The 21,024-nt window shown below is 39.7% G+C and overlaps 1 protein-coding gene across 2 annotated transcripts in view; it reads right to left on the reverse strand.

The window, feature by feature from the left end:
- LOC122553501 (nuclear export mediator factor NEMF-like) overlaps window positions 1-21,024 on the reverse strand; it is a 132,769-nt gene that overhangs the window by 106,874 nt on the left and 4,871 nt on the right. Inside the window, exons 2-6 of one of the 2 annotated variants that reach the window (XM_043697355.1) lie at window positions 17,792-17,911; window positions 10,400-10,468; window positions 6,447-6,549; window positions 5,392-5,517; window positions 978-1,126 (exon numbers count right to left, since the gene is read on the reverse strand). In XM_043697355.1, coding sequence (XP_043553290.1) covers window positions 978-1,126; window positions 5,392-5,517; window positions 6,447-6,549; window positions 10,400-10,458 — 437 coding nt within the window. In that variant the 5' untranslated portion in view covers window positions 10,459-10,468; window positions 17,792-17,911. The remainder of the gene's footprint in view (window positions 1-977; window positions 1,127-5,391; window positions 5,518-6,446; window positions 6,550-10,399; window positions 10,469-17,791; window positions 17,912-21,024) is intronic. The other variant, XM_043697353.1, reaches the window with a different exon arrangement.

A 21,024-nucleotide genomic window follows, 5' to 3' on the forward strand; every position in this document is an offset into this window, starting at 1 on the left:
AATATGCAGCTATATAAATCCTTTCGTAATGCCATAAAATGTTATTTAATGCACATTCATAACAAGAATCTGAAACAACCAACAAAATAAAAATTGCCAGACAATGATTTCAGAATTGATAGTCAACTGTTTGGTCAAAGAGAGAGAGGTGCACCTTAAATGAGGAGAAAAGAGGAAGAGCAGAGAGAAGAGGAAAAGTGGATTGAAAAGGAATTGGATAGTCGAATTTTGTACCGCTGTGTCAGAAGTATGAGCAAAGGTTTTTAAAAGGTGGAAAATGGGATGTTGACCAGGAGAGCATCAGAATAATCAAAATCTAGATATCGCATTGGTGTGAATAAGGGTTTCAATAGCAGATGATCAAGACAAGGTTAAAGGTTAAGGTGGAAACAGGCAATCTTGGTGATGGTGAATACGTATTGGAAGGTCATTACAAGGGTCAAACATAACTGCATGGACAGGGAACAGGCAGGTTGTAAGAAATATATGAAAAATAAAGACAGAGGAAGGTTTAAGGTGGTAATTCTAGAACTCAAGACCCAGGCAGTTGAAGGCACAACCACCATCGATGGAGCAAGTAAAATCAGAGATATGCAAGAAGCCAGAGTTGGAGCAATGCAAAGATCTCAAATAATTCTAGGGGCTGAAAAGATTACACAGAAGAGAACAATAGTTCATTATTTACAAACTGATAATCAATCTGGACAATCCCAAGTTGTTTCAACTTTATGCAAAGCACTTAAATGGGCAGGGAAAATGTGGTTTAATGTTGAACACCTGATTTCCTAAACAATAATAAAATTTAGGTATTGAAGATCTTAACAAATTTAATTGAAAATTAATTTCAATTGAAAAGTAAAGTATCACTCAAGGCAAAGTATAACACTTCATCCACCAGAAACATTATAAAGTTAAAGGCAATGTCATAAATATATTTAGATTTCATTAATTTCAAATGATTCGTATGATGACAGTACCTCTCTAAAGATAGTGGAGGCTCTGGATGTTTAGCACGATCAACAGGATATCGTTCACGAACAGCAAACTTCACATCTTGCACCTCATCAGTACGGAAACGCAGGAGATTTAGAATTGTATACTCATTGTCAGTGAGGATTATGTTACCCTGCAAATACACAGGTAGAAAATATTAAAATCAAAAATCCTGGCAGAAACTAAGAATCACAAGCAGATTTAAATTTCATGAAAATATCAAGTACACGCACCCATATTTGCATTTTTACAGCTTCAATTTAATTATATGACATGAAGAACGGAGAAGTTAATGTCCTTTGTACCTATCAGCATTAAGGAAGCGGATATCAACTAACTGGAAAAAGGTGAAGATTCATGTAGAAAAAACATCACAAAGACAGGTCCATTTGGACAAAGAAGTGTAAACTGATTTTATTGCCACACAAAGTTCGTCCATTCCATCTAGTCTACCTCAGCTCGTCTCAGGTATTCATCTGTTTTCTTCTGAAAGTAGCCTCGTCATTTGTTTTAAGCACTAACTTGAAAAAGAATTTTCTTATTTCCCTATTGAACTGAGTAGGAATAATGTGTATTTAACTGCCTCTAATTTTGCATTCTCCCACAAGTGGAAAAATTGTCTCCACATCTACCCTGTCCAACCTATAATTTTAAATACTTCTACCAGGTCTTGCCAAATCTCTTTTTCAAATAAATAAAACCTATGTTTCCTTTTTCTCCCCAGAGTAAAAAAAGGTAAAAAGAAAGAAGGAAAGGAAAAAAAGGAAGGGAAACAGAAAAAGGGGAAGGAAAAAGGATGGAAAATGACAGACAAAGGGAAGGAAAGGACATACATACATACACAGCCAACAAAGCCAAAATCCCACAAATGAAAAGAAAATTAACCATCCTTTTCCATGTTACCAGAAGCTCTATCCTGAATAATTGTTTCTAGAATTTTCCCCACACTGATGTGAACAGGTTGGTCTGTAATTGCTAGGCTTATCATTGCAACCTTTTTTGAACAAGAGTGATGTTTGCAATTTTCCAGTCTTCTGGCACCCCTCCGGAATCGAAGGACAACCAAAAGGTTAAAGCCAGGGGCCCTGCAATTTCCAGTCATTTGCTTCAATATCCTTGGATGAATCTCATTCAATCCCAGTGCTTTGTCAAATTTAAGTGCTAAAAGTCTATCCAACACTTCTTCCTTAGCAATTTTAGACTGTTCCAGTCACAGTGTTTCTATTTCTGTCACCATAGCCTTGCTATTACTTACTTCATTGGTAAAGTTAGGTGCAACAATTTAATTTAATCAGCCATGACTCTTGCCTCCATGCGTAAATTCCCATTTTGGTTCCTAATCAGATCTATTCCTCTTTTTACTATTTAGACTTCAAGATTTTAGACTTTTCTCAGAATTCCTCCTTGCCTTTTTAACATTTCTTTCATGTCCCCTCTGAACCTTCTATATTTCTCTTGGTTCTCAATTCTGTTTTCTACCTGGCTTGCCAAAGCTTACTTTTCTTTTCTTTACCTCAATTTATACCTTCTTTGTGTGATGCAAGTGTAATGATTTATATAGATTTTAATATCATTCGTTTTTGAATTTTGAATGAATGTTTTATGGCAGTTTATGGGTGTCTTAATAAGTAAGTAGTTTTGTAGCCATGGTGATTTCTCTAAAATAGTTTGGAGGAGACATCTTAAAGAACTAAGCGGTTTTTGTTTACATCGGGAGAGTTTACAAGTGACATACAATCTATTGTAATATATCAGGTTCTCCGTTTGAAGATTCTGACTATGATTTAAGCTTCAGGTGAACCACCAATACCTTAGAAAGAAACCTTTCAGTGTTATTTTCAGTTTAGGGAATTCTGAAGGGTTCTTGGAAGATGAATGCATAAAGCATTGCTCCCGATAAAGGGAGAAGATAACTTAGATCTCTAAAACAAAAAAACAAACACCTCAGCAAGGGATTTTGTTACAAATCCAGACCAAAGAATTGGGTAAAACCCTAAAGGGATTATCTGTTGCTGAGAAAATTGAAACTCAGGTGTACAAAGGCCCAAGGAAGAGGCTGTCAGATTCTCCAGACTGAGAATTGAAGTCAAAAGTTAAAAAAGCTTTCAGAGGTAATAGAGAAGGAGATTCTCTCTCATGTGAGCATTTGGGATCAGTGAAGAAGTGCTTTTTTGCAATTAATGGGAATATATTTTGAAATAATTTGTTTTGAAATCTTTAAACATGGCAGACATTAAATAGTTTGGTTTCTTCTAGTTTATCTTCATTTCTTTTGCAAGATGAATTTTTTGCATAAATGACTGTCAGCAATATTGTGTTTATAATTTATAGAGAGACACTCTCATTAAAACCAAATGAAACTGCTCTATGAAGCCAGATTTCAGCCAGAGATGAGAGTTGGCCAGAATAACATCAGCTAGAATCATAACAATTGTCATCCAGGGAGTTCTGGGTTTGTTTGTCCTACCTTTCCCTTTTGAGGAAATATACCATGACTGTTCTTAACATTGCTCTTTAAAGTGCAGGGGGCTCCATCTATAAGAATGACCCCAACCTTGCCATTTCGATAAACCATCTTACTTCCAGGCCCACTACAATGTTCCAACAAAACTCAATGCAATACAGAATACCACCTCATCTTTCCACTTTAGCACCTTACAGACTCACACTCAATATTAAGTTCAACAACTTCAAAGCATGACCTCTATCCTCCATTTGATTACAACCACCCCATCTTGTTAAGTTTTGCTCTCAGCTGAGCAGACCCATTTTCTTGTTTTCACAACTATAAATGTACCTATTTTATATCTCCTTTACTATCCTACTATACACTAAAACAACAATGTAAATGCACCATTTTTGTTCCTTAGCTCTAGCCTAATTGATCCTTGAATCCTTCAACACAGCCTCATTCTTCAGCGCTGCAAGGTACTCCTTATAATATATTAGAGGCCACACATTCCACTCAAGGCAAAGCAGTGCAGCTTAGCCAACTTTATTTTCCTTACATTTACTTTATCTGCTTTGAATTGCTTATAATACTTTATTGTACTGCGAAAGACAGTGGTCAAGTTGTATTATCCCTAGACTATTAATCCAGAGATAAGGTAATGTTTGGGAACCTGATTCAAGGTCATCTGCCATGGCAGATTGTGGAATTTGAATTGAATAAGAATCTGGAAATACGAGTCTAACGATGACTATGAAACCATTGTCAATTGCCAGAAAAATACCCATCTGGTTCACTAATGTCCGTTAGGAAAGGAAACTGCCATTCTTGCCTGATCTGTACTATGTGTGACTCCAGACCCACAGCAACGGTTGCCTCTTAAATGCCCCATGGATAATTAGGAATGGGCAATAAATGCTGGCCTAACCAGCAATGCCCACATCTTGTGAATAAAAAAAAAAGTGATCCTCACTTCCCTGGTGTTTTCAGTTAGCTACTGAAAACTGAAATTTACAGCCATTTAATTTTCTATTTACAGCCTTTTAAAATCAGTCCCTAATAAATTTACTACCAACAGTTAACTTAAATGAAAACGTGTAGAGCACTTCCTCCCCACACTTCACCAAACTCCTCACTCAGTACACTACTTCCTACAGAAACCTCTATAACACCTCTTTCCCGCTCTGCACCTAATTCGCAGATATACTCACTCAGCCCCCATCTCAATCAGGCAAAACCTCCTTCACACTGACCATATGGTGGATCAGTTATCCATATCTCCTCTGAACAATTAATGTCTGAACAATTAATGAACTGAGTAGAGCTGTATTATATAGCCATTTCGGCAGACGGGGAGTTGAGGCTATACAAACAATTGTACGCACAAAAAAGGTTTCAGCCATCTGATACGGAAATAGTTAACCTATTAACCTGGACTTCATTTGTACCAAGTTGCTAGATAATGTGCTAACCACTGTACTAGTTATTTCTCAGACTGATGAACTAATGTCCCAATTAAAAAAAAGCAAAACAAAACAAATTGGCAAAGACAGTGAAGAGTTGTAGAGAATCCCTGCACAGTACCTACTGAGATATACTGAAATATTGTGCATTATTTCCAAATTCCAAAAATCTTAAAAGATAGAGAATGCACAGATGAAAGAATTGTAGTTTAGAGTATTTTATTCTTCAAATGAGAATGTATATATTCAAATTAAATAAAGAACTACTGGTGTACAATAAAATTCTCTTTGGTCTGACTGCACAACCAATGGCAGTATTATTGACAGAATCCAGAGATTTATTCCAAGAAACATGGAACATAAAAGAATGAGGAAGAATGCCCACATTTCAGATGCCATGCAAAAAATACTATTAAATGTTGTCAACTTTGTACATTAATGAACCTGTTCAAAACATGCAGACGAAAGTGAATTTGAGTGACTTACTCGGTCGTATAGTTCAACAATCACGTGGTAAGCTGCTTGATCTGAGCCAAATTGAAAATCAACTATCCTATCAACACCAAGTTGCTTAATGTGGATCAATCTTCGTGATTTTAAATGTTTACGGCACTGTAACCAAAACAAAAATCACAGTTTTAGCAAAGATTCTCTCTCAATCAAACAGTGACAACAAAGTGAGACGGACAGGAGAAAGGGGATGTTTTATGACTGAATCAGGACTAGAGGAAACAGGAAGATCCGCCATATTTCAACTTAGTTACAAAATAGACACAGCATATCTAACATAGATTCAGTGACCAGGGAGTTTTTTTTAAAGCTAAAGCTATTTTAGCAAACAGTGTAGAAGCAATTAAAAAAGGAAGCCAATCAATAATGCCTGTGCCAACTCTCTGTAAGAGCAAATTTACCACACACAACTGCGTTCTTTTTCTGTTGCGCTGCATACTCTCTTCAGGAGCTAATCTAATGCCTTTCTGAATTTTAGAACTGAATTAGCCTCCACCACATTCCCAAGCATTGCAGTCTAGCTCCATTGGTTAGATAAGTACTTGTTGCCATTGCTTCTTTTGCCATTCACCTTAAATTGGTGTCTTGTAGTTGTGAAGCTTTCTGCCAAGGGGAATTAATAAAATTACATAGAACAAACCATTCTTGCAGTTAAAAAGCACTGTTTCGAAGTCTCTCCCAAAACAATCATTTATCACAACAACAGTAAAATTAATTCATGTGACTGGTTCTAATACTTTGTGTTTCCCGTTTCACAGATGTTATCATTTTAAGGCTCATATCCACAAAGTTAATGAATATAGAAATTCTTTTTGGGAAAAAAAACTCAATTCAAACTTTTACTAAATTACCACCTGTACATTCAATTATTGCTTGGTAGATAGTACAGACTTGAACAAGATGCAAAATGCAATTATATATTAAGGAAACAGATGTTCAATATACTGTGCAATTGTCAAAGCTTACTAAAAATGTGTTAAAATTATAAAATTATTCTAAGAATTCTGCAATGGGTGACGGTCACTTTCTACCTTCATTGCAAAGCCTGAAGGCATCATATTCTTTGGCCATTCAAACTCAGTTGTGTGGATCCGGATGCCAGATTCAACCAAAAGTACAGCTTTTGATTCTGGCCTGCAAAATGAAAAAAAGACAGAATGGAAACAAGCTAATTATACAATGTGGGAGTCTGTTAATATGGGGCACAGTAAACTAACTTTGCAATTACATTACATACTGCAAACTTTGTCATTGCATTATAATGACAAACACATACGAATTAAAAATCACACAACACCAGGTCATAGTTCAACAGGTTTAACTGGAAGCACTAGCTTTCGGAGCGCTGCGCCTTCATCAGGTGACAACCACCTGAAGAAGGAGCAGCACTCCAAAAGCTAGTGCTTCCAATTAAACCTGTTGAACTATGACCTGGTGGTGTGTGATTTTTAACTTTGTACACCCCAGTCCAACACCGGCATCTCCAAATCATGACATACGAATTATGAATTTAGAATCATACAGTACAGCAGAGGTCCTTTGGCTCACCAAGTCTAAGTCCAAAATGAGAGTAGGCCCCTCAAAGCTGCTCCTCCATTCAGAAAGTGTTGGCTGAACTGATTTTTTCACATTCCTTCACATCCACGATAAAGATCACCCTTTTGATTATTGTTATGGACCAGACTAAACTCACTACAACTATATCAAGGCGATAGTGTAGACCGAATTTTTAATCTTATTTAAAGGCAAGTGTAAGGTGCTGTGTTCCAGATGCAATTCAATTAGATACACTACTTGGCTTTAAACAAAGTACAATATAAAACCTAGTTAAGATACCAAGAAAAGAAAGAAGAATTGGTATACCTTTAACTCAATTGGAAAACTTAACAGAATAATAGATTAATTTAACTAAACAGCAACTGTCCCAATATAGTAACATTCCACAAACACAACTATGGCAAAGGCAAAGTGAGTAAAATGGATCATTTCACATGTAATTCTGGCAGCAGAGAGAACTCCAGCCTTTCTCTGTGGCAGAGAGAGATGTAAACGTTTCCACCGCCACCTTCATAACCCAACAACTACTGACAGCTAAACTAAAGCCCTAGCTCTGTAAGACCCTGACTCCATCCATTCATGCAGCTTCTACTGTTCTAACTTTAAAAAAATCCAAAACCTCACAATCTGTTTACTTTATTGACTTCGAGGAGACAGCTCATTACCTATGGCTCAAAACCTCTCCTTGATAAAAATTAAGACAAAATACACCTCTTAGAGCCATAGAATCGTCACATTATCAAACATCCACCCTAATATTCAAACATAATTCTTCATTGCCTTTTGAGGAGAAGAATTGCAAAGATTCACCAGCTTTGAAGAAAAAAATCTCACTGCGATCGTTAAATTCAACTCCATCAACCCTGCAAAGCCCTCCTTCCTAACATAGTCATACAGGCATACAGCATGTGAGAAAGCTTGTAGCCTTACGTGACACATCTGCTATAGGAGATGCAGGAAAGCACGTTACCACAGGGGATTGGGGAATAGGGTGGGCATTTGTTCAAAAGAATTAAGGATATCTGTTCTAAGTGTCAATGGATCAGTATAAATAAGGAGATAACACTTGTTCACTTGTGGAATATGTGGCAGTACTTCCTTTTGACCCAGAGAGCTGGAAGCTGCGCATATTTTACAGTTGGATGTTAGATAACTGAATTTCTGGTTTATATTGAAGACTCCTAAAAAAAATATGCAAGTCAGAAAAGAACGTGTAATTTAATAAGCTGAGTGGAATATGCACGTAATAGAACAATCCTGATACATTTTCATGTATACCACATTCAACAGATTTGAATTTATGAAGCTAAACTCCTTAATCTTGACTGTTCAGAAATGTGAATGTCTCATTACCCTTACAAGCTGGGTAAACACAAAAGCTGAAACTGAGATAGAAAGAAAGTTGGAAGATGTTCATACATGAAAGAAGCTGATGGAAAGGTCAACTCTTTCTGGTCTGATTTGACTGTACACTTGCTTGTCATGGACTGAATGTTTGTGTGTTATTCCCTGGAGCTCAAGATCGGGAATGTTATGAAATTAATTTGCATTTTGGGAATCTAACATGATTTTTTTTTAAAAAGCCATGTTGTAGGACAATGGTACTAGGCACGTTAGCTGAGCGAGGTTACCTCATAACCTTTTCCACATAGAAGACTAGTCTCTTCTATGATTTACTGTTAAAAGGAAAGTTTATCTAGACAAAGCAATTGTCCATTTGGCCTGGCTTGATCAGGGTTTCCCACTTTGATGTGCATGAAGCTTAACTAGTCAAGTGTACTCAGACCTGTCAATTAGTTTCTCTTCCTCTACAAACTTTTGCCATTTTATTGCTGCTTATCTGATTAAGGACATGTGATGTTTTTGTAATCTCAGTACCAATTTATGTATAAAGACAGCTTGTTTGCAGCAATAGAGGGAGTAGCCTGAGAGAGCTCTTAGAGGTAAGAGCTGACGCCACTACTCTGCTAATGGTTTTAAAACCTTAGCTCAAGCCTGGCTTGTTATAGTGTAACATTGATGCCATTAGTAAATAAAGGTAATAATTTAAATTGTAAGAATTTTGTACTCTTATATAATCTCAGAGATGAAGCAAGAGAGGCTTATAGGTCACATCCATTAGGGATTCCCCAACTAGTCCACGCCAACCAAGTTTCCCAAACTAAAGCTAATCCCACTTGTCTGTTTTGGCCAATATCCCTCTAAAACTTCCTTATTTATGTACCTGCCCAAATGTCTTTTAGATGCTGTAACTATCTGCAATACTACTTCCTCTCGCAATTCATTCCACATACTAACTACCCTCTGCGATAAATTGCCCCTCAGGTACCTTTTATATCTATCTTCTCTCACCTTAAAAATATATGTTGCCTAGTTTTGAACTCCCCCACCCTATAGAAAAGGCTGGAATAAGAGTAGGCCATTCAGTCCATTAAGACTGCTCCAGACTTTATAATAATCATGGTTGATTGAATTGTTCAACCCTTTTACCTACAGTATACACATAATCTGCATTTGAGTTCAGAAAGAATATCAAACTCTAAATATATTCAAAGACGAAGTTTCCACAGCTATCTGGAGAAAAAACCTCAATTCAAACTCTGTAAAATTGTTTCTCCTCATCTCAAGTCTTAAATGGCATCCCCCTTATTTTCATATACTCCTCAACCAAAGGGAAATATCTTACCTGCATCTACTCTGTCTAACCCTCTTAAGTATTTTGTAGGTGTCAATTACATTGTCTCTTTTTCTACAAAATTCTAGAGAAGACATCTGGAACTTCTGCCAAAATTGGGAGAACTGTCTCACAGAGAACCAAGCAACAGTTTGACATTTTTTTAGATTAGATTACTTACAGTGTGGAAACAGGCCCTTCGGCCCAACAAGTCCACACCGACCCGCTGAAGCGCAACCCACCCAGACCCATTCCCCTACATTTACCCCCGCCCCTAATATAACGGGCAACTTAGCATGGTCAATTCACCTAACCTGCATATTGCTAGACTGTGGGAGGAAACCGACGCAGACACGGGGAGAATGTGCAAACTCCACACAGTCAGTCGCCTGAGGTGGGAATTGAACCCGGGTCTCTGGCGCTGTGAGGCAGCAGTGCTAACCACTGTGCCACCGTGACAACCACCTGAAGAAGGAGCAGCGCTCCAAAAGCTAGTGCTTCCAATTAAACCTATTGACCTGGTGGTGTGTGATTTTTAACTTTGTACACCCCAATCCAACATCGACATCTCCAAATCATGACATATGCTCTAGATCAAGACAGACACACAAATATAAAAATGAAAAAGTGTACAGAAAATAATTGTTCTAGCAAATAAATTCGATATGTGCCCAATCTCAGTACAGTTTATTTTTACTGATGCACAGCACTTTGACAGATCCAACCAATCACAAGTCACATAGCGAAACTTACTTCTGAAGTCGAATGAGGTAAGTTTTGTTGTCCACATCATACACATTGTTTACCCTCATTCCTAGTAAGCTGAAAAAAAACCAAAAAATTTAAATTGTTTTAAATATGGACAAATAATGAAAAATGTATACATAATCATCATAAAACTAAGTAGTTTATTATGGAATGTTTACAGTGCAAAATGTGACCATTCTGCTCATCCAGCCTCTTAACTCTCAAAAAGCTACTTAGAACTCCCCATCCTGCAAATTGCTTCTCCAAGTAATTATCCAATTCCCTTATGAAAGCTGAAAATTGAATCATTACACTTTCAGGTACTACATTCTAAATCTTAAATACTTGCATAAAAAGAGATTTTCCTTCACATTGGCAAAAGACAATTATCTTAAATCACTATCCTCTGGTTCTCATTTTTCTACCTATGTATTCCATCCAGATCCTCGTGATTTTGAAAACCTGTATCAAATCTCCTTTCAACTGAGAACAGTAACAGGCTTTGCCAATCTATCCTTTCATTATCAGAACTATGTTTTTGAATCTTTCCTGCATCCTTTTTAAAATAATCTAATCTAAAAAAAAAAGATGGTGAGCAGGATTGAACATTTATTTTATTTAAGGATGATTTAATGTTTTATGAAAGGTTCACCAGGACTTTGTTGTTTCTATTTCCACACAATTTATTTATTTATAAAAAGGTATGATCCTGAACGGTTTATCAACCGTTTCCTCAACCTGATCTGCTACCTTCGATAATTTGTGCTAATACACTCCTAACACTCCTGCATCCTTTTATCATTAAAAAGGTATCTACAAACAACCTGTTTAGATATGTGATGACAGGTAGGATTTGAACCTGGGCCTTCTAGCCCAGACCTAGGAATACCATCACTGCGCCACAAGAACCCAAAAATACAATCTTTGTTATTCATAGCCAATTGGCAGGAAATCAGCTTTTCATTTAACACTGCAGGGTTGGCGATGGCCTAATGGTATTATTGCTAGATTATTAATCCAGAAACTCATCTAATTCAAACCCGGGTTCAAATCTCGCCATAGTAGATGTGAAATGTGTATTCTATATTTTAAAAATTTGGAATTAAGAATCTACTGATTGTCATGAAAGCATGCTCATTCTCAGAAAAACCCATCTGGTTCACTTATGTCCTTCAGGGAAGTAAATCTGCCATCCACACCTGGTCTGGACCACATGTGACTCCAGACCCACAGCAATATGGTTGACTCTCAATTGCCCTCCGAAATGGCCTAGCAAGCAATTCAGTTGTACCAACCTCTAGAAAATCTCAAAGAAATGAAACCGAACAGGTCACCTAGCATCAACCTAGGCACCAAAGACAACGGCAGAAACAGACCTGTTGATCCTGCAAAGTCCTCCTCACATATCTGAGGGCTGGTGGCAACGTTGGGAGAGCTGTCTCACAGACTAGTCAAGCAACAGCCTGATATAGTCATCTGTACGAAATTATAGCTAATAGACAATGTCCCAGACACTACTATCACCATCCCTGGATATGTCCTGTCTCACTGGTAGATCAGTCCCAGCAGAGGTGGTGGCACAGTGATATACAGTCAGGAGGGAGTTGCCCTGGGAGTCCTCAATGTTGACTCTGGACCCCATGAAGTCTCATAGCTTCAGATTTAACATGGGCAAGGAAATGTCCTGCTGATTGCCATGTACAGTCCTCCCTCAGCTATTAAATCGGTACTTCTCCATGTGGGACAATATGTAATTATAGAGAGTCATAGAGATGTACAGCCCAGAAACAGACCCTGCGGTCCATGCCGACCAGATATCCTAAATTAATCGAGTCCTATTTGCCAGCATTTGAACCATATCCCTCTAAACCGTTCCTATTCATATACCCATCCAGATACAATTGCAACATTTAAAAGGTATCAGCCTCCATCACTTCCTTTGGCAGCTCATTCCATTCACACACCACTCTGTGTGAAAAGGTCACCTCTTAGATTCATTTTAAATCTTTTCCCTCTCACCCTAAACCCACACACTTTAGTTCTGGACTCCCCCCAACCACAGGGAAAAGACCTTGTCTATTTACTCTACTCATATGATTTTACAAAAGTCTATAAAGGTCATCCCTCAGCCTCCAACACTCCAGGGAAAATAGCCCCAGCCTATTTAGCCTCTCCCTAAGGCACGAACCATCCAACCCTGGCAACATCCTTGTAAATCTTTTCTGAACCCTTCCAAGTTTCACAACATCCTTCCTATAGCAGGGAAACCAGAATTGCACACAATATTGCAAAAGTGACCTAATCAATGTCCTGTACAGCTGTAATATGACCTTTCAAATCATACACTCAATGCACTGACCAATAAAGGTAAGCATACCAAACATCTTCAGTATCCTATCTACCTGCAACTCCACTTTCAAGGAACTATGAACCTGCAATCCAAGGTCTTTTTGTTCAGCAACACTCCCCAGGGCTTACCATTAAGTGTATAAGTGCTGCTAAAATTTGCCTTTACAAAATGCAACACCTCACATTTATAGAAATTAAACTTCACCTGCCACTCCTCAGCCCACTGACCCATCTGATCAAGATCCCATTGTATTCGGAGATAACCTTCTTTGCTATCCACTACACCTCCAATTTTGGTGTCGCCTAGCTTAAAAAAAGCCATCTGCTTTGCCATCTTTCTTCTTTCATTAAGAAGCTGTTCATAGAAGCTGCCAGATAAGACTTTATGCCACTAACAGCTATCCTGCTGCATGTTCCATTGTTGTCATTATCTAAGAGCTGCAACTGCTTCTCAACTTCCCTCAGGATAGAAGACAAAACTAAAGTGGAAAGTTCCCGTAATGCTGCATTCTGGACTTCATCATCTTCATCTCAAACTTCAATTTCCCCCGCAGCAACAAGTTATAGATAAGTCTCCGCTTCTTCAAATCCAACTTGCTTTGCAAGAGCAACACAATGTTCTTTGATTGCTGGAAACTCCTCAGATGGATCAACACCTTTAAATCATGAAGAAAATCTGGGAGAACCTTCTGCCAAACTGCATGTAAGCAGTCCTCACTGACATCGCCCCTGGCTTCCACAATGATATCAATAGCATTCGTAATGTTAATGCTCTTCCAAAATTGAAGAACACTGTCCTCATTATACTCCTCGGTAGCTGCAATCAGCTTTCCAAACGTGCGCCTTAAATAATAAGCTTTAAAAGCTGCTATTGCACCCTCGTCCATGGGTTGAATGAGAAAAATTGTGTTCAGAGATAGAATAGCACTTTGATGCTTTCAGAAAGCTCACCAATGGTGGGAGAATGGCTTTGTGCATAGCTCAAAATATGGAGAATCTTACATCTAAATCTTTGCTCCTGCAATAATTTCTAAAAACATCCTCAAAAACATCAACAATAAAGTCAGAAAAAAATTGCTCTATTATCCAGCCACCTTTGTTTGACCTGAACTAAACACCTAAAGTGGACTTAAAGTAATTGGGGATGGAAGTGCATAATAGCCAATGGGAGTTTGTGTTTTAAAAATATTGTTCTCCAATTCACCAATCGCATTATAGACAAATCGCGTTGACAAAGTGCACATTACAGGAGAACAAACTGTAACCGTAAGTACTAGAAACACTTAAACGTCAGATCTTTAAAATTACAAACAAGATGCCATATGGATGTAAGTACAAGCATTCATAAGTCAAACGTTTGTAATTCAGATAACCCCTATACATCACACAAAAAAAATCTAGCTTTATATAGTGCCTTTCACATCTCCAAGGCAATTCAAGCACCTATACAACAGATGAATAATGTTTGAAATTAATTACAATTGTTATTTGGGCGAAACAGCATCCATTTGTACAGAAGCAATTTCCACAAATGACAAAGAACACTTTTGATTTTCTTTTTGGTAGTTGTAAGTAGTAGACATGTAGATGTCTTACTGCATCACAAACTCACTGACACACAGCATTGCCCCTTTCTGTCTCAGGTCATAAAGTCAGTATCATGGAAAGAAGCCTCTTGGTCGACCGTGTTCACATAGGTCATTAAGCACCTGTCTATTCTAATCCCATTTCCCAGCATTTGGCCCATAGCATTGTATGTGTTTCAAACTAAAATACCTTTTAAATATCGTGATGATTTCTATCTCAACCACTTTTGCAGGCAGTGAGGTCCAAATATTGAAAATATACATGAGGTATTAAACTTGAAAGTCCTTCACCAAGAAATGCTCAAATTGAAGGAGATGGTTTATATGAAGGACTTATCAGCCAAACTTGGTCAATGGAAAGAGCTGAGGGAATCTACACGAGGAAAGTGATCTCATCCTCATTAAACTTATTGCATGTGCAAATATCTATGACAGTATTACCAAAAACTGCCGTTTTTACAAACAGTCCCATTTTCACAAATCAATCATGCTGTTTTGCATGACCACCTGCTAAATGGGATAGATTCAAAACAAATCTAGTAACTAAAAAAAGTAAAGAAAAGGGAGGAATTCAATAAGGAGTACAGTTATTTTAAATCAATCTGTTATGACACACCTCTGGCAAACAGGGCTTGAGGTAGGGACACTTACACAGCACTACATTTCCTTTCCAATAAGGAGTATGAGAAAGGCATATTCCTCACCCTGAGCAGGGTGAGGAATGGATGTTGCAGGTTCCAGGGTTTAGATCTTTCATTAAGAACAGGCAAGGCAGTAAAAGAGGGGGAGGTGTGGCCTTGTTAGTCAAGGATAGTATAACGGTGGCTGAAAGAACTTTTGACAAGGACTCATCTGCTGAAGTAGTGTGGGCTGAGGTTAGAAACAGGAGAGGAGAGGTCACACTGCTTGGAGATTTTTTATAGGTCTCCGCAGAGTTCCAGGGAAGTGGAAGAGAGGATTGGCAAAATTATTCCGTGTAGGAGTGAAAGGAACAGGGTGGTCATTATATTACCTCCCCAACATTGACTGAAAATGCTATAACTCTAGTATGTCGGAAAGATCAGTTTTTGTCCAATATGTACAGGAGGGTTTCCTGACACAGTAAGTTGAAGGGCTGACAAGAGGGGAGGCCACACTGGATCTGGTGCTTGGTAATGAACCAGGCCAGGTGTTTGATTTAGTTGTAGGTGAGCACTTAGGAGAGAGTGACCATAATTCAGTTACATTTAGTTTAGCGATGAAAAGGGATAGGTACATGCCACAGGTCAAGAGTTATCGATGGGGCAAGAATTAGGATGCATAGAATGGGGAAGCAAAATGCAGGGGATGCAGACAATGGAAAGGTGGAGCTGGTTTAAGGAACAGATATTGCGTGTCCTTGATGGGTATGTCGCTGTCAGGCAGGGAGGAAGTGATAAGGTAAGGGAAGCGTGGTTTACTACAGAAATTGCATCTCATGTTAAGCAGAAGGAGGAAGCTTATGTGTTGATGAGGCAAGATGGTTCAGATGAGGCGATGGAGAATTGCAAATCAGCTAGGAAGGATTTAAAGGGAGAGTTAAGAAGAGCAAAGAGAGGACACGAGCAGTCTTTAGCAAATAGAATAAAGGAGAACCCCAAAGCTTTCTATAGGTATGTGAGGAATAAAAGGAATACGAGGGTAAGAATAGGGCCAGTCAAAGACAGAAGTGGAAAGTTGAGTGTGGACCCTGTGCAGATTGCAGAGGTGCTAAACGATCATTTCTCATCAGTTTTCACTCGGGTAAAGGAGATTATTGTAGAAGAATGAGGTACGAGATATTAGACTAGAAAGGATTGAGGTTAGTTACAAACAGGTGTTATCAATTCTAAAAGGAGTGAAAGTAGACAAGTCCCCTGGGCCGGATAGGATTTAACTGAGGATTCTGTGGGAAGCGAAGGAGGAGGTAGCAGAACCTTTGGCGTTGATATTTGAGTCATCATTGTCTACAGGTTTAGTACCAGAGGACTGGAGGATTGCAAATGTTGTGTCTTTGTTCAAGAAGGGCAGTAGAGATGACCAGGTAATTATAGGCCAGTGAGCCTTACTTCTGTTGCAGGAAAGGTTTTGGAAAGGATTGTAAGATTTATAATCATCTAGAAAGCAACAATTTGATTTCAGATAGTCAACACGGTTTCGTCAAGGGCAGGCCGTGTCTCACAAACCTCACTGAGATTTTGAGAAGGTGACCAAGTATGTAGATGAGGGTAGGGCATTTGACATGGTATACATGGACTTCAGTAAAGCCTTTGATAAGGTTCCACATGGTAGGCTGTTGACGAAAATGCAGAGGCATGGAATTAAGGGTGATTTAGAAGTTTGGATTAGAAACTGGCTTTCTGAAAGAAAGCAGCGAGTGGTGGTTGATGGAAAATATTCAACCTGGAGTCTGGTTACTAGTCGTGTGCCACAAGGATTTGTTTTGGGACCACTGCTATTTGTCATTTTTATAAATGACTCTGATGCAGGCATAGCTGGATGGATTAGTAAATTTGCAGATGACACTAAAGTCGGTGGAGTGGTGGACAGTTTGGAAGAATGTTACAGGTTGCAGGGGGACTTGGATAAACTGCAGAACTGGGCTGAGAGGTGGCAAATGGAGTTCAATGCAGCTAAATGTGAGGTGATGCACTTTGGGAAGAATAACAGGAGGCAGAGTACTAGGTCAATGGAAAGATTCTTGGTAGTGTGGATGTGCAGAGGGATCTTGGAGTCCATTAACATAGATCCCTAAAAGTTGCCACCCAGGTTGATAATGCTGTTAAGAAGGCATAAGGTGGGTTAGGTTTCATTCATTGAGGGATTGAGTTCCGGAGCCACAATATCATGCTGCAACTACACAAAACGCTAGTGCGGCCACACTTGGAATATTGTGTACAGTTCTGGTCGCCATATTTTGGGAAGAATGTAGAAGCATTGGAAAATGTGGTCTGGAGGGAAGGTCTTATGAGGAATGGCTGAGAGACTTGGGTCTGTTCTCATTGGAAAGAAGGCAGCTAAGAGGGGATTTGATAGAGACATACAAGATGATCAGAGGATTAGATAGGGTAGACAGTGATAGCCTTTTTCCTAGGATGATGACATCAGCTTGTACGAGGGGGCATAACTACAAATTGAGGGGATGATACATTTAAGACAGATGTCAGAGGTAGGTTCTTTACTCAGAGAGTGGTAAGGGCGTGGAACACCCTACCTGCCAATGTAGTCAACTCAGCCACATTAGGGAGGTTTAAACAATCCTTGGATAACCACATGGATAATGATGGGATAGTGTAGGGGGACAAGCTGAGAATAGTTCACAGGTCGGCGCAACATCAAGGGCCGAAGGGCCTGTTTTGCGCTGTATTGTTCTAAGGTGTTTGTCAGAGGAAGCTAAAAAACAAGGACCATAGCATGCAAATAAGAGGAGCATGTTATTGAGCCAAGCAACCACAAATCAACTGACCAGATCAAGCATCACAGTTCTGCCACAAAGAAGTGGTTAATAATGTCTGATTGAATGACTAATTGGAGGGGCAGACTTCACAAGTATCCACTTCTTCAATGATGGGACAGCCCAGCAGATCTGTACAAAAGAAAAGGCTTAAGTCATTTCTCATCAACTTTAACAAGAAAAGATGGATTTCAATCTCCTACTGAGCTGCCCAGCATAACAGGTGCCAGTCTTCAGTCAGTTCAGGGTAGTTAAGGATATTAAAAATGCATTGAATGCAGCAAAAGCTCTGGGCAATAACAATGTCTATTGATGTAATCCAAAACACTGCCTTATCTATGACACTGACATCCACCCTGCAATGTGGAAAATCATCCAAGTCAGTCCAGACCACTAAAGCAAGACAAATCCAATCCAATCCAATCCAGTCCAATTACAATCTGCCCATTTTCAATCATGAACAAAGCGATGGAAGGTGACAATGTTTTTAACAACCAACACTTACTCAGCAATAATCTGTTCAACGCAAGCCGCGACATGATCACTCAGTTCCAGGCCTCGATACAACCTTGGTGTAACCAGAGTTTGGATTGGTTCAAAAGAGCTGATGGATTTTCATCAGACAGCAGGCGTGTGGGGCACTGATCTTTGCAAGGTCAAAAAGCTAGGGGATGGGTGAGCCGAGGGTTTTTGCATGAAGCACATTAATTTCATTGGTGATTTATTGCCATTCAATCAGTGTGATGACCTACGCTAAACAGATGTACATACCCCATCAGGATGGTCCGATAGCTCTCCACTTCTTTAAAAGGCCTGAACCACCCCCATTCTCCACTCCACATGAGCCCCAGACATGCCTGTCTCCTTGTGAGTTATGTGGAACATTCCTTATTCCAATCCTACTCAGGCTATCCCACAACATTTTCATCAGTAATTGTTGACATAATTGATGCTGCCTCCCTATCTCATTTGGAATTGGAAAAACGTATCAATTTTGTTTCAAGTTTCTAACTTTCTCTCATCTTCACCTGGTTCATCACTGACTGTGTTTCCTTTTCTGGGAACAAGCTGGCCACTGATGTCTACTACAAATCCACTGCCTTGACTACACGTCCTCACACCTGATTCCTGCAAGGACTCCAATCCATTATTTTAGTTTCTCCATCACATCTGGCCTCAGACATGTCCACCTTTTTCATCAACTGAGGCTTCCTCACCACTGTGGCTGACAGGGCCCTAAGCTGTGTCCAACCCATGTCTCACATTTCTGGCCTCACTCCTTCCCTTCAACAACAGCAATAGGGTCCACTTTGACCTCAATTTCCACCTCACCAGTCTCCACATCCAAAGGAACGTAAGGGGTCATTTCTGCCAACTCCAACAGGATGTCACTACCAGACACTTTAATCCCCTCTTCTCCTTTGTCAACATTCCACGGCGTCTGTTCCCTTCCGGGCACTTTGGTCCATTCCGCCTTCGCTCCCAATACCTCCTCACACCTCTACAGCATGTTCCCATGCAGAAGATGCAACACTTGCCCATTTACTTTCTCTCTTCTCACTATCCAAGGTCCCAAACACACCTTCTAGTTTATCGTATTTGCTGTTCAGAATATGGTCTCCTCTGTAATGGGGAAGTGAAATGTAGAATTTCAAAAATCCAAAGAACTGTGGATGTTGAGATTTTCCAGCAATTTCTGTTTTTGTATAGATGAAATGCAGTAAAAACAACAAATGCTGAAGATAACAGCAAATCAGACAACATCCATGGAGAGGGAGCAAGCTGATGTTTTAAGTCTGGATGACCTTCCATCAGAGCTAAAAGTGAAGTGTGGAGGGGAAAGCATTTATGCAATATTTGAGGGGTGATGGCGAGCATAGCGGGTATAGGTTGCTGATGGAGAAAAGATGTTGATAGCTCAGTTTAAGTGATTGGAACAGGAGAATGGTAGAACAATGGTGTGAATCCAGTCAGACTTGAAAGGACACCAAGTGGAATGATAACAAGTTAAAAGAATGGGAAAAAATGAGAGTTGGTTCACAATATTGAGTTCAACACCTTTAAATTAAGTCTAGAAGGCTGTAAAGTGCCTAGTCTGAAGATGGTACGTTGTTCCTCCAGTTTGCAGTGTGATTCAGTGGAAGACTACGGCATGCAGAGAAGAGACATGTGGGCATTCAAGCAGGATGCAGTGTTAAATTGACCCACTACGGTAAAGTCAGGGTCCTGCTTATGCACAGACTGGAGGTGTTCCGCAAAGTGAACACGCAGTCTAGAGAAACCAAATGCAAGTAGAGTAGGCCACATTGGGTGCGGCAAGATTGGAGGAGTATTGGTGAAATGCTGCTTCACCTGGAAAGACTGTTTATGCTCTTGGATGATGAGCAGGGAGGTGGTGAAGGAGCAGGTGTTACATCTTGTGTGGATGCATAGGAAGGTGCCATGGAGAGGAGGTGGTGGTGTTGGTGATCGTGGAATGGACTAGGGTGTCCTGGAGGGAACAATCCCTGTGAATTGCAGACAGGGGAGTGAAGGGAAGACATGTTTGGCGGTGTTGTCCTGGAGTTGTCTGACATGTCAGAGATTATCCGTTGAACGTGAAGGCTGATGGGATGAACAGTGAGGATAAGAGGTTCACTATTCTGAGTGATGGGAAGGGGCAAGGGCAGAGGCATAGGTGATAGGTCAATGCAGTTGATGGCCCTGTCAACCACAGTGGGTGGGAAATCCCGATTATGCAAGAAGACAGGCATGTCAGCAGTGCTGTTTTGGAAGGTGGCATCATCCAAACAGATACGACATAGACGAAGGAACTAAGAATCCTTGCAGTTCATCGGGGTGTGAAGAGCTATAGTAAAGGTAGCTATGGGAATCAGTGGTTTTGCAGTGGACAGTTTATTCCCCGAAATGGAAACAGAGAGTTCAAGAAAAGAAGGTGAAATGCAGATTGGATGTCAGCTTTGCCAAACACCTACAAAAATGACTTCAAGCTTTCAGTTGCTTGCCACTTCAACACACCACAGAGTTCCCACACCAACATTTCTATCTCAGGCTTGCTACAGGTCCTAGCTCCCCGCCCTGCCATGTGTTCACCATCCCTCCGGACCTGCCCCTCTCTGAGGATGAGAGATCAGTCCTCAGGAGGGGTCTCACCTTCGTTCCCACACGTTCTCGGGTCAATGAATTCAATACACGGAGTGACATTGAACGATTCTTCCGCCGCCTTCGCCTCCGTGCCTTCTTTT

The sequence above is a fragment of the Chiloscyllium plagiosum genome, chromosome 10 (genome assembly GCF_004010195.1).
Source record: "Chiloscyllium plagiosum isolate BGI_BamShark_2017 chromosome 10, ASM401019v2, whole genome shotgun sequence".
NCBI classification, from domain to species: Eukaryota; Metazoa; Chordata; class Chondrichthyes; order Orectolobiformes; family Hemiscylliidae; genus Chiloscyllium; species Chiloscyllium plagiosum.